Raw genomic sequence first — 16,117 nt, forward strand, 5'->3', positions numbered from 1 at the left:
TGCAGCACGTGCGTAGCCACCTAGCTGCCATGTGACACCCTTCACTCTTGTCTCTTTCGTCTGCTAAGCAAGACGTGTTTTCTCCTGCTGAAGCGTTCCTGAAGATTTGGTGATATTTATTATAGTTTATTCTCTAATAAACTGTGCTTTTATGGGGCGTTGCGGTAGCTACGCTTGGTTATAATTTTCCCGCCAAACGGAAAATTTTTCCCGCCCTTTTTTCTATATACTTGCGGGGTTCGCGTATGCACGTTGTGTTTTACGTTTCCCCTGTTCTTGTATGTTTTGGGGGTTAACATAACTTATTTCTTTAATAAAAGTTATATGTGTATGTTATATGTTCACATTGCTCGTTTATTTTCTTGTGAAAATGCTCGTTTGTGAATCATTGTGGTGCGTGCGTTGTAACCATGTTTTGTTCTTTGTTTATAGCAAACAATCAATGTCTGACATGGATATGTCCCCAGTATCCACCCCCTCTACCCCTGCTCCTCGGAGTTGTGGGGTGTGCAGAAAGTTTTTGTCGTCCCGGGATCCCCACGATCGTTGCCCGCGGTGCAGGGTTCCTTGCGGGGACACCCGGTGCACCCTGTGTGAAGGTCTGGGGCCTGCGGAGTTTGAGCGGTACCGGCTGTACGTACAGTCCGTCTCCACCCCTGTGGTGGCCGGTTCGTCCGGTCGGGGTCCCCGTGCGGGTACCACCTCCTCGGCTGCGGCGGATCCCCTTGCGGCCCTCGGGCTGTCTGGGGATTCCGTCGCCGCATTGTTGTCGAAACTTGTGGACTCCAAGCTGGCGGCCTTATCGCAAGATAGGCCGCTGGCTGTTCCGTCCCCGGCCTCTTCGGTGGCCGCGGGTTCGGACGCGGGGTCCACCGGTACGGCGGCGGCTGCCGTGGTTACCGGTCCTTCCCCCGAACCGTTGCTTCCGCTATCGGTTAAGGACCGCGTGGCCATGGTGTATGACCTCTTCGAGGACATGCCAAAGCCCCTGCCGATACCGCGGGGAATCCACGGTTCCGTGGGTTCCTCCGAGGTATACGACGAGACGTCCGACAAGGCTTTCCCGGCATCAACCTTGCTGCGCGGGATTAAGCCTTCTTTGGAGAAGGCCTTCACGGCTGCCTCCGGTCGGGGTCTCCCGTTACCTCCCCCGTCGTGGAGAAAAGGGTCTTTCCCAGTACATGACCTTGCCTTTCCCGAGGCTGGTCCTTCTGCGGAAGCCCATGTGGAGCGTTTGGGGGTCCGTGCCCCACCGGTTGCCACGGTACCACAAGGTACCTTGCAACAGCTGGACACCCTCGCTCGACACTCCATGCTGGCATTGTCTCACGGAGACACATACCTGGCTGCAGCGGCCAGTCTGGTCGAAGGTTCTCCTACGGACCGAGACCAGCGCATTTACAACTGCTTGCTCGGTTTGAATGCTTCCCTGGAGTACGTTGCCGGGGCTTCGGCCTTTGTTTCCGGCACGTGCCATTTTCTTCGGCGCCAGTCGTATCTGGCTGCTTCAGGGTTGGACGCTGCCAATCAGGAGGTGCTCCTTTCGCAGCCTTGGTCTGCTCGGACCCTGTTTAATAACAAGATCCCTGGGGTTCTGAAGGAACAACAGGCCGCTGTGTCTGCCGATGCCTCTCGGCACACACTGGATCTTGTGGGGTCCTTGCATAGGCGCCTGGGTGCCGCTCCGAAGCGGAGCGCGCCCCAGGATGCTGCGTCCGGCAGGCCTAAGGGGTCGGGTCCTTCTTCCTCCGGGAAGAAGCCCCGCTCTGAGGGCTCCGGTAAGGGTTCTCAGCAGCCCTTTCGCGGGAAGAAGGGGAACTGGGGGAAGCCCAAGTCGTCTAAGGACGGCAAGGGCCCCTCCAGGTGACTCTCATTGGAGGGGTTCGTATGCCGACAGCGCCAACTTCGGTTGGCCCGTAGGCGAACCCGAGTCACTTGGCCCTGGACAGTTGCGCCTGCCGCAGCCCGTCCGGCCCCCCTCTCTGTCCCCAGTGGGAGCCAGACTCCAGACTTATTGGGAGAATTGGGAACAAGTGTTCGACGACCCGTGGGTGGTCAACACGATTCGGTACGGCTATCGGCTCGATCTCAAAGCGAATCCGCCGCTCACCGTTGCCCCGTCGGCAGGTTTCTATTCGGAAACCGATCTTCCCTTCCTCGCCGATGCCATCGGCAGGTTGGTGGAGAAGAGGGCAGTTCGGGAGTTAGCTCTACCAGAAATAACACCGGGGTTTTACTCCAGGATATTTCTCGTTCCCAAGAAGGACAGTGCCGAACTCAGAATGATTCACAACTTGAAATCGTTCAACGAGTTCTACCTGCGCAAGCCGCCCAAGTTCAGAATGTTGAGCTTGACGGACCTGAAAGCACTGATCATGCCGGCCGACTGGCTAGCTTCGATCGATCTGAAGGATGCTTATCTGCATGTTCCGATTCACTCGGATCATCACAAGTATCTCAGGTTTGTCTTTCAAGGCAGGCACTACGAGTGGGTTGTACTCCCATTCGGTCTTTCATCCGCTCCCTGGCTGTTCACCCGGTTAACCACCCCCATAGTGGGGTTCCTCCACCGGAGGGGTGTCCGGTACTTCGCGTACCTGGACGACTCGCTAGTAGCAAATCGAATGACGGACACCCTGTCACGCCATCTCGTTTTCGCACGTCGGCTCTTGGAGCAATTGGGGTGGATTGTCAATCTCCCCAAGAGCGAGTTAACCCCTTCTCAGAACTTGCAGTTCATCGGAGGTCGGTTCAACACGGTGTCCCATCGCCTATTTGTCCCCCCAGACCGGTGGCACAAAATTCAGGCGATGATTGCCAAAGTCTTAGCGGTGCAACAGACTGTTCACTTTTGGGAACAGCTGTTAGGGCTACTTGTATCAGCCCAGGACTGCACCGAACGGGGTCGTCTCCAACTCCGCCCGCTGCAACGGTTTTTAATCCAGTTGTTAGCAACGGAGGTGAACAGTGCGACCGTCGCCCTCCCGGATCGGCTCCGACCGCATCTGGAGTGGTGGACGCTCCCTTACAATGTCTTATCAGGAGTCTCTATGCGGCCCTACCGGGCCACGTTGAACCTGTATACAGACGCCTCTCTAGTGGGCTGGGGCGCCCATCTAGAGGGGGAGGTGAGCTCGGGGCTGCGGTGCGTAGACGAACTAGGTCTTCACATCAATTGTCTCGAGTTCAAGGCAGTGATCAACGCAGTCAATCACTGGAAGCATCGTCTCGTCGACGCCCGGCTCATGCTGGCGACCGACAACACGACGGTAGTGTCCTATGTGAACAAACTGGGGGGAACCCACAGTCACTCGCTACTCGATCTCACGTTCGAGTTTTACGCTCTGGTGGACAGTGTCCCGTGCCAGATACGCGCCCGTCACATCCCAGGTGTGCGGAACGTACTGGCCGATGCTCTATCGAGGCCTCAGGATCCGAGCCCCACAGAGTGGATGCTGAACCCAGTAGTGTTTCAGTGGCTGTGCGAACGTTTGGGTCGTCCGATGGTCGACCTGTTCGCAACACGGTTCAACAATCAACTCCCGTTGTTTGTATCACCAGTCCCGGACCCGAGGGCCATCGATCACGATGCTCTCGCGTTAGACTGGACGGGCTTGGACGCTTATGCTTACCCGCCGACAGCGTTGATACCACACATTCTAAGCCGGCTTCGAGGAGTTCGCTGTCGAATGTTACTGATCGCGCCCATGTGGCCGAACAGATCGTGGTACCCCGACTTGCTGACCCAGGTCACGCAGTCGCCACTCCCACTGCCTGTGAGACCGGATCTCTTGATCCACCCTCACACCCGTCAGTTTCATCCAAACGCAGGGCAGTTCAATCTGCACGCGTGGATGTTGTCACCGAGCGTCTGAGGAGTAAAGGTTTTTCTCGCCGGGCGTCTCGGGCATACGTTAGTATGCATCGTGATTCTACCCAGAAGGTGTATAATGCACGTTGGGTTATTTTCACGAAGTGGTGTTGTAAACATCACATTCCTTCGCCAGATAAGGTATCTGTGCAGGATATTGCTCGTTTCATGTCTCACTTGCGAGAGACCCGGAAACTCTCCGGGGGTTCCATTGCCAACTATGTTTCGTCCGTTGCTACGGTACGGGACGTTGCTATGGGTACCAGTCTCTCCAAAGAGCCGGTGATACGGGGTATTATCAAGGGTTTCAAACAGCACGATCTTAAGAAGGGCCGCCTTCGGGCACCGGCCTGGGATCTTTCCCTAGTGTTGCAATCACTTACGGAAGCTCCGTATGAACCCTTGCATAGTGCTTCGTTCCGGCATGTGACTTGGAAAACAGCATTTCTCCTCTCCTTTGCCACGGCGGCACGTGTATCCGAAATTCATGCACTCGATGTCGCCAAGGTACGATTCGATAGGGGTGACGAAGGAGCGGTCCGCCTGGGCCTGCTCATGGGCTTCGTCGCCAAGAATCAGAGAGTCGGGCAAACGGAGAGAGAATTCACTGTAAGATCCCTCAAAGAAATCTTACATCCTGCTGATACTGAGGACAGAGCGCTGTGTCCGGTTAGGGCCCTTAAGTATTATCTTAAGGCTTCGAATGAACGTAGACAAGGGCGTGACCGTCTGTTCATATCGTGTAACCCTAATCGCACGGTTGACATAACTCGCAACTCGATTGCGTTGTGGCTTCGTTCTGTCATCAATCTGGCGTACCGGTCTCGGGGGTTACCGGTAGCGGGGTCAAACCCGCACGAGATCAGGGCGCTAGCGGCAACATTTGCCCTACACTCGAATATCTCTGTTCACAGAATATTACGAGGTTGTTACTGGCGTTCTGACTCGGTTTTTGCCAATCATTACCTCAGAAAGGTTTCTGATGAAGACGTGGAGGGGGTGCACCGTCTTGGGCCGCTGATCGCGGCACAAGCGGTCATCTAGGGGGTGTGTCCAGCGCAATTCCAAACTCCGCAGTCGTCAGTCCTTGCACGGTGGTCAATCTGGGTCGTCTCCAATGTTCCCACGCCGTGGGTACAGGAGTGGGGGTCCTGCAAACCAGCGCACTCACACCACAGGTGAGGCGGCTTTTTGTGTGTTTTATCCTTATTTGTATTTTGACAATTATTCATTTAATTGTCTGTCGTGTATTCCAACCTTGTGATACATGCTTACGAATACTGGAATTAGGTCACGCGCCTAATGCATACTTTAAGTAGGCTTGCTCTGGGATATACGGTCTGAAGGAAATTAATTTCCCTCTTTTCGACTGTTTAACCTGATCTAAGATTAAGCTCACGCGGATACAGTGTTCTCATCCGCTGCGGCGATGAAATACCTATCCAGTGGGGCCGTTTGGAGTCACCAATCGTTTTGGCAATGACGATTGAGCCTTACGGTATGCGCTTGACAGTGCTTTGGTATTCCTATAGGGTAACGCCTAGCTAGGTGCATGCGCATCGAGTGCTTCCGCCTTGGTGTTTACTTCCGCTGGTCGGAAGGAACGCTAGCAGTCAGGATTCGGGTTGTAGGTGCTCCCCACCGCCTACTGTGGTAGTCAGCCTCGGTATAACAGTGGTAACGTATTACTTAATGTAATTTGTAGAATTTTCCTATTCGGAATATTCTATAAGTAATACGTTACCACTGGGCTGCTGCCCGCCCGTCCGTCCCCCGAGCACTTGCTCTCGCAGGAGACAAGAGTGAAGGGTGTCACATGGCAGCTAGGTGGCTACGCACGTGCTGCATGAGGTAATTGAGATCTCTGTGGTAGATTTCGCTATAGCAGCAGTTGTGGGAGACAACAGCCTCGGTATAACAGTGGTAACGTATTACTTATAGAATATTCCGAATAGGAAAATTCTACAACATTGTACCATGTGATGTATCGTAATCATTGTACCATGTGATGCATCGTAATCATTGTACTATGTGATGCATCGTAATCATTGTACCATGTCATGCATCGTAATCATTGTACCATGTGATGTATCGTAATCATTGTGCCATGTGATGTATCATAATCATTGTACCATGTGATGTATCGTAATCATTGTACCATGGGATGCATCGTAATCATTGTACCATGTCATACATCGTAATCATTGTACCATGTGATGTATCGTAATCATTGTACCATGTGATGTATCGTAATCATTGTACCATGTGATGTATCATAATCATTGTACCATGTGATGTATCGTAATCATTGTACCATGTGATGCATCGTAATCATTGTACCATGTCATGCATCGTAATCATTGTACCATGTGATGTATCATAATCATTGTACCATGTGATGTATCGTAATCATTGTACCATGTGATGCATCGTAATCATTGTACCATGTGATGTATCATAATCATTGTACCATGTTGTGGATCATGGCAGGTGTAATGTGTGTCATGGCTGGGTTAGTGTGTCACAGAATGTAGAGGCTGATGGGTGACGGAGGATGGGAGGATGGGCAACACACATAACATGTAATGTCTGCTTTGCCCTCAGGAGACAAGATCAAGTCCTGTCACGGCCAGAAGGCGTACGAGGTCCAGGAAGTTGGAATAATGCACCCCATGGAGATCCCCACATCAGCTCTGTAAGGTGCTAACTTGGGTGTATACAGTCAAGTCTCGTTAATCCGACAATCAGCTTTATCCATCACATTGATGGAAACCAATTAAATTAGTGCTATTTAGACTCGTTAATCCTACTGTCTTGCACTCAAACTCCGATACACCTAATTTGCAGGGAATTACGGAAATCACTCATTAATCCAACATAGTGATCAGCATACTCTGTGGTCACCTGCACGCGAGTACACATCAACGTGTTATGATGCGAGACAAGTCGGTTAGTAGCTGCATATTACAAAGGCTGCAGAGTTAAACTTGCTTAACAATAAACAATTAATGCTTTGAATAAACAAATCAGGAATAATCACATGCCTCGATTACCTCAATCTCATAAAAATCAGATACAAGTTCTCGCTACCGCTGAGGACATCTCATTACAGCTCATGTCAGAACGACCTTTTGTGTACTTTGATGGACCAATAAAATGATGAACAGGAAGTCTACATTAGCAGCTAAGAAAACTGCTTTCTCGAGCTTTGTGGCATTAGTTTTAAACTTGCGTCTTCCTTTCCAGACTATTCTTTTGTGTTTTTGTCTGATTTTCGATCACGAACGTTGATACAACTTACTTTCATTTAAACCCGTGAAGATCCGGGGTAGAATTAGTCTTCAGCATCCCATGCTTGCTGTAAAAGGCGACTTTGCTTGTCACAAGAGGCGACTAACGGGATCGGGTGGTCAGACTCGCTGTCTTAGTTGATGCATGTCATCGTATCCCAATTGCATGGATCGATGCTCATGATGTCAATCACTGGATTGTCTGGACTTGATTATTTACAGACCACCGTCATGTAGCTGGATTATTGCTGAGTGTGGCATAAAACAACAAACAACAACTCGTTTCGTTTATCTCACATGCTTGTTAATCCGACATAATCATATGCAACCAACCATGTTGGATTAACGGAACTTGACTATATCTGTAAGGTACTTATAGTGGTGTATACGTCTCTGGGGATTCCAAGCACTGTCTGGAGGTAGGAGGACTTGATAGCATCCTGTCTTCATTCCAAGACCCAAGCGCCACAGGCTTGTCTTGAGAGCTGGCTAGAGGGTGTAGTGGTAGCCTCGGTGACTTGTGGGATTGCATGATGTCATGCCTCCACAACAAGCATTGCTGCTAATCCTTCCATTCATTGGTTTGTTGGACGATGTGTTAGACGAATGAATGTTTCCTCTGCACCTTATCCTGATGTTGACAAACTTATCCTTGAGACACCCATATCACAGGGTGAAATTCTGGACGCCATAATGCACCTAAAAAGTGGAAAAGCTGCTGGTCCTGACAATACTGTGGTTGAAAATATAAAACGTTCCAAATTTGAGTTGATGTCTTTTCTTAATAAATGTTTCAATAGGATGTTTGACTGGTATATTCCCCAGTAGCTGGTCCCCAGTAGCTGGTATTTCCAATAGGTAAGAAAGGAGTTTTTAAGATGTTACACAGACAACAATAGGGGAATAATGAGTATTCTTGGAAAAATTTCACATCTGTACATGTTCCAGGATTACGAATTAGGCTAATATGCGAGATAAGATTCACAAAACTTAGGCTGGTTTTAGAAAAATTACTCAATGACAGATCATGTATTGACATTTTATTGTATGCATTAATCCATAAGTGTCTATCTTGATGGAATCACAAATTGTATGTAACCTAGGTCTGTTTACAAATGTTATTGACTCTGTTGATTGTTATAAACTATGGTACTGTTTAGGAACTACCAGTCTACAGGGGAAAATGTACTGTATATTGTCAGTATCAGTGTGATGTTTCAGGTATGCGGGGCAGGTGGGCTTTGTGATGGCCAACATGCGCAACACCAGGGAGGCCCAGATGGGCGACACATTCCACCTCGTTGACAGACCTGTCACCCCTCTTCCTGGCTTTAAACCAGCTAGACCCATGGTAGGTAGAACAATGTCCCCTCTGCCTGACTATAAACCAGCCAGACCCATGGTAGGTAGAACCATGTCCCCTCTGCCTGACTATAAACCAGTCAGACCCATGGTAGGTAGAACCATTTCCCCTCTGCCTGACTATAAACCAGCCAGACCCATGGTAGGTAGAACCATGTCCCCTCTGCCTGACTATAAACCAGTCAGACCCATGGTAGGTAGAACCATGTCCCCTCTGCCTGACTATAAACCAGCCAGACCCATGGTAGGTAGACCCGTGACCCCTCGTCCTGACTATAAACCAGTCAGACCCATGGTAGGTAGAACCGTGTCCCCTCTGCCTGACTATAAACCAGCTAGACCCATGGTAGGTAGAACCATGTCCCCTCTGCCTGACTATAAACCAGCCCGACCCATGGTAGGTAGAACAATGTCCTCTCTGCCTGACTATAAACCAGCCAGACCCATGGTAGGTAGACCCGTGACCCCTCTTCCTGACTATAAACCAGCCAGACCCATGGTAGGTAGAACAATGTCCCCTCTGCCTGACTATAAACCAGCCAGACCCATGGTAGGTAGACCCGTGACCCCTCTTCCTGACTATAAACCAGCCAGACCCATGGTAGGTAGAACCGTGTCCCTTCTGCCTGACTATAAACCAGCCAGACCCATGGTAGGTAGACCCGTGACCCCTCTTCCTGACTATAAACCAGTCAGACCCATGGTAGGTAGAACCGTGTCCCCTCTGCCTGACTATAAACCAGCTAGGCCCATGGTAGGTAGAACCATGTCCCCTCTGCCTGACTATAAACCAGCCAGACCCATGGTAGGTAGACCCGTGACCCCTCTTCCTGACTATAAACCAGTCAGACCCATGGTAGGTAGAACCGTGTCCCCTCTGCCTGACTATAAACCAGTCAGACCCATGGTAGGTAGAACCGTGTCCCTTCTGCCTGACTATAAACCAGGTAGACTCATGGTAGGTACGACCGTGTCCCTTCTGCCTGACTATAAACCAGCCAGACCCATGGTAGGTAGAACCGTGTCCCCTCTGCCTTTTTTTAAACCAGCCAGACTGACTATAAACCCGCCAGACCCATGGTAGGTAGATCAGTGACTTTAAACCAGCTAGGCCTAGATAGTTTGTGCCTGGCTTTGTGTTCTACACAACACATTCTGTATCATAAAATGATGTACTGTTTATTGTTGACTATCAGGAACATTTTGTAAACTTCCGACATGAACATTCCAGGTGTTTGCAGGAGTATATCCCAGTGACCAGTCAGAATACAGTGCTCTACGTAACTCAATAGAGAGGCTGACACTCAACGACTCCAGTGTCTCCATCAACATTGACAGTAGGTGAGTTGTGCAGGTCTCTGTCACATCAGCACAGGTGTCTCACCTCAGCACCAGGTGTCTGTCACATCAACACAGGTGTCTGTCACATCAACACAGGTGTCTGTCACATCAACACAGGTGTCTCATATCAACACCAGGTGTCTGTCACATCAACACAGGTGTCTGTCACATCAACACGGGTGTCTCACATCAACACAGGTGTCTGTCACATCAACACAGGTGTCTGTCACATCAACACAGGTGTCTCACATCAACACCAGGTGTCTCACACCAACACCAGGTATCTGTCACATCAACACCAGGTGTCTCACATCAACACCAGGTGTCTCACATCAACACCAGGTGTCTGTCACATCAACACAGGTGTCTCACATCAACACCAGGTGTCTCACACCAACACCAGGTGTCTGTCACATCAACACAGGTGTCTGACATCAACACCAGGTGTCTGTCACATCAACACAGGTGTCTGTCACATCAACACAGGTGTCTGACATCAACACCAGGTGTCTCACATCAACACAGGTGTCTCACATCAACACCAAGTGTGTGTCATGTCATATTCTGTAGCGTGATTGTATCATTGCTGTGTCCATTTGATTAGCTTTGTTAGAGTTATGAGTTGTTGTCAGCTGTGTTGACCTGCCTGTTTCAGTCCAGTACTAGGGCAAGGTTGGAGGCTGGGCTTCCTTGGCTTGCTGCACATGGAGGTCTTCAACCAGAGACTGGAACAGGAATACAATGCCTCCATCATTGTCACCGCCCCAAATGTTCCATACAAAGGTGAGATATAAAAATGATTTACATATTGCATTTCTGTCTCAGTCTGGTAGTGTTCTATCTGTCTGTCTGGTATTGTTCTGTCTCTCTGGTAGTATTCTGTCTGTCTGTCTGGTGGTGTTGTGTCTGTCTGTCTGGTAGTGTTCTGTCTGTCTGTCTGGTGGTGTTGTGTCTGTCTGTCTGGTAGTGTTTTGTCTGTCTGAGGGTGTCTGTCTGTCTGTCTGTCTGGCAGTGTTCTGTCTGTCTGTCTGGTTGTTCTGGATGTCAGTCTGTCTGGTAGTGTTCTGTCTGTCTGGCAGTGTTCTGTCTGTCTGTCTGTCTGTCTGGTTGTGTTCTGGATGTCTGTCTGTCTAGTGTTTTTCCATTGTATGCTCATCATAGTGAGCTGTCTGCTTTTCATTCCAGTGAAGATTTCGGGTGCCAAGAACATTAAAAAATATGGAGCCCCGGAAATAACGCTGTTGAATCCTTGCCTGGTGAGTTGATCTTCCTGTACGACACCAAATAGTTCCCCAAACATTCCTGGTGATTTGATCTTCCTGTACAACACTGAAAAATTCCCAAAACATGACTGGTGAGTTGATCTTCCTGTACAACACTGAATAGTTCCCCAAACATGCATGGTGAGTTGATCTTCCAGTACAACACTGAATAGTTCCCCAAACATTCCTGATGAGTGAATAATTTAAATCAAACCTGCCAGGCAAGACTTGTCAAACAGCCTTTAGATAACTCACTACGTTAGTTTCAAGTACAGAGGTAGCCTCTATGTTATGTAATGCTTTCAAAGGAGGAAAACTTTATGTTTGTTTTCTTGATGCTACAGCTACCAGATACTGCCATTATTGAAGATTTCCAGGAACCTATTGTCACGGGAACCATCTTGATGCCGGACTCCTACCTTGGCAGCGTCACATCTCTTTGTATGGTAATCGGCTTATATTACATGGTGTGTGTGTGTGTGTGTGTGTGTGTGTGTGTGTGTGTGTGTGTGTGTGTGTGTGTGTGTGTGTGTGTGTGTGTGTGGACTTATATTACACATCACTGGGTGTGGTAATAGACTTATATTACACATCACTGGGTGTGGTAATAGACTTATATTACACATCTGTGTGTGTAGACTTATATTACACATCACTGGGTGTGGTAATAAACTTATATTACACATCACTGTGTGTGGTAATAGACTTATATTACACATCTGTGTGTGTAGACTTATATTACACATCACTGGGTGTGGTAATAGACGTATATTAAACATCTGTGTGTGTGTAGACTTATATAGACTTATATTATTATATTATTATATTATTATATTATCATATTATTATATTACACATCACACATCAGTGTGTCTGGTAATCAACTTATCTTATACATCACTGTTTGTGGTAATAGACTTATATTACACGTCTGTGTGTGTAGACTTATATTGCACATCACTGTGTGTGGTAATTGACATATTACTTGTCTGTGTGTGGTAATAGACTTATATTACACATCACTGTGTGTGGTAATAGACTTATATTACACATCACTGGGTGTGGTAATAGACGTATGTTACACATCACTGGGTGTGGTAATAGACTTATATTACACATCACTGTGTGTGGTAATTGACATATTACTCGTCTGTGTGTGGTAATAGACTTATATTACACATCACTGTGTGTGGTAATTGACATATTACTCGTCTGTGTGTGGTAATTGACATATTACTCGTCTGTGTGTGGTAATAGACTTATATTACACATCACTGGGTGTGGTAATAGACGTATATTACATGTCTGTGTGTGGTAATAGACTTATTTTACACATCACTGTGTGTGGTAATAGGCTTATATTACACGTCACTGTGTGTGGTAATAGACTTATATTACACATCACTGGGTGTGGTAATAGACGTATATTACATGTCTGTGTGTGGTAATAGACTTATTTTACACATCACTGTGTGTGGTAATAGGCTTATATTACACGTCACTGTGTGTGGTAATAGACTTATATTACACATCACTGGGTGTGGTAATAGACGTATATTACATGTCTGTGTGTGGTAATAGACTTATTTTACACGTCACTGTGTGTGGTAATAGACTTATATTACACATCACTGTGTGTGGTAATTGACATATTACTCGTCTGTGTGTGGTAATTGACATATTACTCGTCTGTGTGTGGTAATAGACTTATATTACACATCACTGGGTGTGGTAATAGACGTATATTACATGTCTGTGTGTGGTAATAGACTTATTTTACACATCACTGTGTGTGGTAATAGGCTTATATTACACATCACTGGGTGTTGTAATAGACTTATATTATACATCACTGGGTGTGGTAATAGACGTATATTACATGTCTGTGTGTGGTAATAGACTTATTTTACACGTCACTGTGTGTGGTAATAGACTTATATTATACATCACTGGGTGTGGTAATAGACGTATATTACATGTCTGTGTGTGGTAATAGACTTATTTTACACGTCACTGTGTGTGGTAATAGACTTATGTTACACATCGCTGTGTGTGGTAATAGACATACAATGCCTATGTATCTTGGTGTTGAAAGGACCGCCGTGGCATCATCAAGGACCAGACGTACATCGATGACAAGAGGATAATGATGAAGGTGAAGTTCCCGCTGAATGAGATCCTTGTCGACTTCTTTGATCATCTCAAGTCTCTGACATCAGGCTTCGCCAGGTAGTAGCCTTCCTCAGTCTCCACAACAACCACTGTGCTCTATTCCTGCCACTTCACATCCTTTAAATGCCTGGGGCTGTTGGGTAGCCTAGTGGTTAAAGCGTTTGCTCGTCACACCGAAGACCCGGGTTTGAATCCCGACATGGGTACAATATGTGAAGACCATTTCTGGTGTCCCCCGACGTGATATTGCTGGAATATTGCTAAATCAGCGTAAAACCAAACTCACTCACTCACTCTTTAAATGCCTAGCTCGCGCCCGGTACAGGGGCCTGCTTGTTGTGTTTGCTGGCACTACAACTGATGTTAGAGATGTTTGACACTCTGTGCTTCTGTAATTGTGTAATTGTTTTTAGTAATTAAGGATAGAACTTTGGGGTCTTGATTTCATCAGGTCCTGGGTCACCTCCAGAAAAGTACCTCAAACATCAGGACATTCTGGTTTAATTAAGACATAAACGATGAGTGGGAGTTGTTAATTGTAGAATAAAACACTGCAGGGAGAATCATCAATAATACATGTGAACTGTAGGCAACTACATGACAACCTGCATTAAATACTCTTCAAAAAAAAGAAACTATACATGCATAAATTTGATGACACTGGACCGGATCGTTTTTGTATGGTGGAAAAGTAATCATCAAAATTCATTAGATTTTCAAGTAAACATGCAGATTGCCTGAAACGTAATGTTGTGACGTTGCGACTGAGCAATTCGCCCAAATGCAGCTGCAATGCCATAAACATGCAGCATGCAATTGCAATTGCATGTGGTGCAGGTGATGGGTGTGACCAGATTGACCATCTCTAACTTGTGGAGACGTTACAACACCACTGGCAACGTTCCTGACAGGCCAAGGTCTGGACAACCTCGCATTACAACGCCTGGCCAAGATCACTACATCCAGGTACGACACCTGCGGGACCGTTTCATCACAGTGACGTCAACAGCCTCACAAGTACCAGGACTGATCGAATATCGGATCAGACTGTTCGAAATCGTCTGAGAGCAGCTGGTATTCTAGCCAGTAGACCCGTGTTGCGTAACATCCTGATGCCGCATCACCTCCATGAATGTCTGCAGTGGTGTCGTCAGAGAGTCACATGGCCTCTGTTCACAGACGAGTCCTGTTTTCTGCTGAGATGTACTGATGGACTTGCCCGTGTGTACCAATGTCGTAACAAATGTTAGGCTGAAAATTGCGTTCAGCAAATGGATCGTTTTGGAGGGGAAGCGTCATGTGGTGAGGAAGCATTCATCACGGAGGCTGGACAGCTTTTGTGAGGAGGGATGGTGCTCTGAGACGAGATACTGCAGCGCCACGTTGTCTCCTTCATCAACGTCAGTGGCGGTATCTTTCAGCAGGTTAACGCCAGACCCGACGTCGCACATGTTAGCACAAAGTTTCTGCGTCATAACAACGCGCCTACGCTACCCTGGCCTGCCTGCTCGCCAGACTTGTGCCCTACTTATAATCTGTGGGACGTGCTGGATCGCCGCGTCCGTCAACGTCAACCACTGCCACAGACACTTCAGGAACTGTTTGTGGTGCTAGAGCAGGAGTGTCAGGACATACCCGTGTCTATGGTTGGTCGCTGCCATGAGGTGATAGCAGCTCGAGGAGTCAATAATCTTTACTGACTTTCCACCTACCCCAGACGTCTTTGCGCCTGTTTTTGTAAAGTGCATATTATACAGCAATAATATTTATGAAATCTAAACTCGAAAAATAAACCCAGTTGCAATCGTGATGTATTGTTTCTTTTATGAAGAGTATATATTGCTGGTGTTAAAAGTCCAGTCATGGGTGGTCCAGTCTTCGAAGATGCCACATTGTACCCATGTGGGGAATCGAACCCGGATCTTCGGTGTGACGAGCGAACGCTTTAACCAAGGATCACCGCCCCGACTGCTTGTAATCAGCTTGTTCTGTTGTTTTAATTTGTATCCAATCCGTGTGTACAACTTAATCCTTACTGTATATCTGCCTTCGTTACCTGTGTGCTACCAGCTTGTAAGATGACGTCAGTGTTCTGTCACTGTTGGCCTCCAGTGCCGGCATTAGCAACTAGAATTAACACTGCAATAACCCTAATGTGTGACTCATGTGTTTTATCTTACAGGTGTGATCCGTAACCGTAACATGTGACTTGTGTGTTTTATCTCACAGGTGTGGTCCATGACCGTAATGTGTGACGTGTGTTATATCTCACAGGTGTGGTCCATAACCGTAATGTGTGACTCGTGTGTTATATCTCACAGGTGTGGTCCATGACCGTAATGTGTGACTCGTGTGTTATATCTCACAGGTGTGGTCCATGACCGTAATGTGTGACTCGTGTGTTATATCTCACAGGTGTGGTCCATAACCGTAATGTGTGACTCGTGTGTTATATCTCACAGGTGTGGTCCATAACCGTAATGTGTGACTCGTGTGTTATATCTCACAGGTGTGATCCATGACCGTAATGTGTGACTTGTGTTATATCTCACAGGTGTGATCCATGACCGTAATGTGTGACTTGTGTGTTATATCTCACAGGTGTGATCCATGACCGTAATGTGTGACTCGTGTGTTATATCTCACAGGTGTGATCCATGACCGTAATGTGTGACTCGTGTGTTATATCTCACAGGTGTGATCCATGACCGTAATGTGTGACTTGTGTTATATCTCACAGGTGTGATCCATGACCGTAATGTGTGACTTGTGTGTTATATCTCACAGGTGTGATCCATGACCGTAATGTGTGACTCGTG

General features: G+C 47.5%; 2 protein-coding genes across 4 annotated transcripts in view; both read left to right on the forward strand.

The window, feature by feature from the left end:
- LOC139450188 (translation factor Guf1, mitochondrial-like) overlaps positions 1-16,117 on the forward strand; it is a 33,519-nt gene that overhangs the window by 7,928 nt on the left and 9,474 nt on the right. For all 3 annotated transcript variants that reach the window (XM_071231862.1, XM_071231863.1, XM_071231864.1), the window contains 7 exons: positions 6,476-6,566; positions 8,383-8,512; positions 9,755-9,864; positions 10,520-10,647; positions 11,050-11,120; positions 11,471-11,572; positions 13,222-13,355. In XM_071231862.1, coding sequence (XP_071087963.1) covers positions 6,476-6,566; positions 8,383-8,512; positions 9,755-9,864; positions 10,520-10,647; positions 11,050-11,120; positions 11,471-11,572; positions 13,222-13,355 — 766 coding nt within the window. The remainder of the gene's footprint in view (positions 1-6,475; positions 6,567-8,382; positions 8,513-9,754; positions 9,865-10,519; positions 10,648-11,049; positions 11,121-11,470; positions 11,573-13,221; positions 13,356-16,117) is intronic.
- On the forward strand, positions 99-2,378 carry LOC139450409 (uncharacterized). The gene has a single exon (XM_071232099.1). The coding sequence runs from the start codon at positions 338-340 to the stop codon at positions 1,865-1,867; it is 1,530 nt and encodes a 509-aa protein (XP_071088200.1). The 5' UTR covers positions 99-337; the 3' UTR covers positions 1,868-2,378.

Source organism: Haliotis cracherodii, unplaced genomic scaffold (assembly GCF_022045235.1).
Source record: "Haliotis cracherodii isolate W230 unplaced genomic scaffold, xgHalCrac1.p SCAF_8, whole genome shotgun sequence".
Lineage (NCBI taxonomy): Eukaryota > Metazoa > Mollusca > Gastropoda > Lepetellida > Haliotidae > Haliotis > Haliotis cracherodii.

Bases quoted from the DNA above. Each gene is read 5' to 3' on its own strand.
- LOC139450409 (XM_071232099.1), top strand. From the start codon at position 338: ATGTTCACATTGCTCGTTTATTTTCTTGTGAAAATGCTCGTTTGTGAA.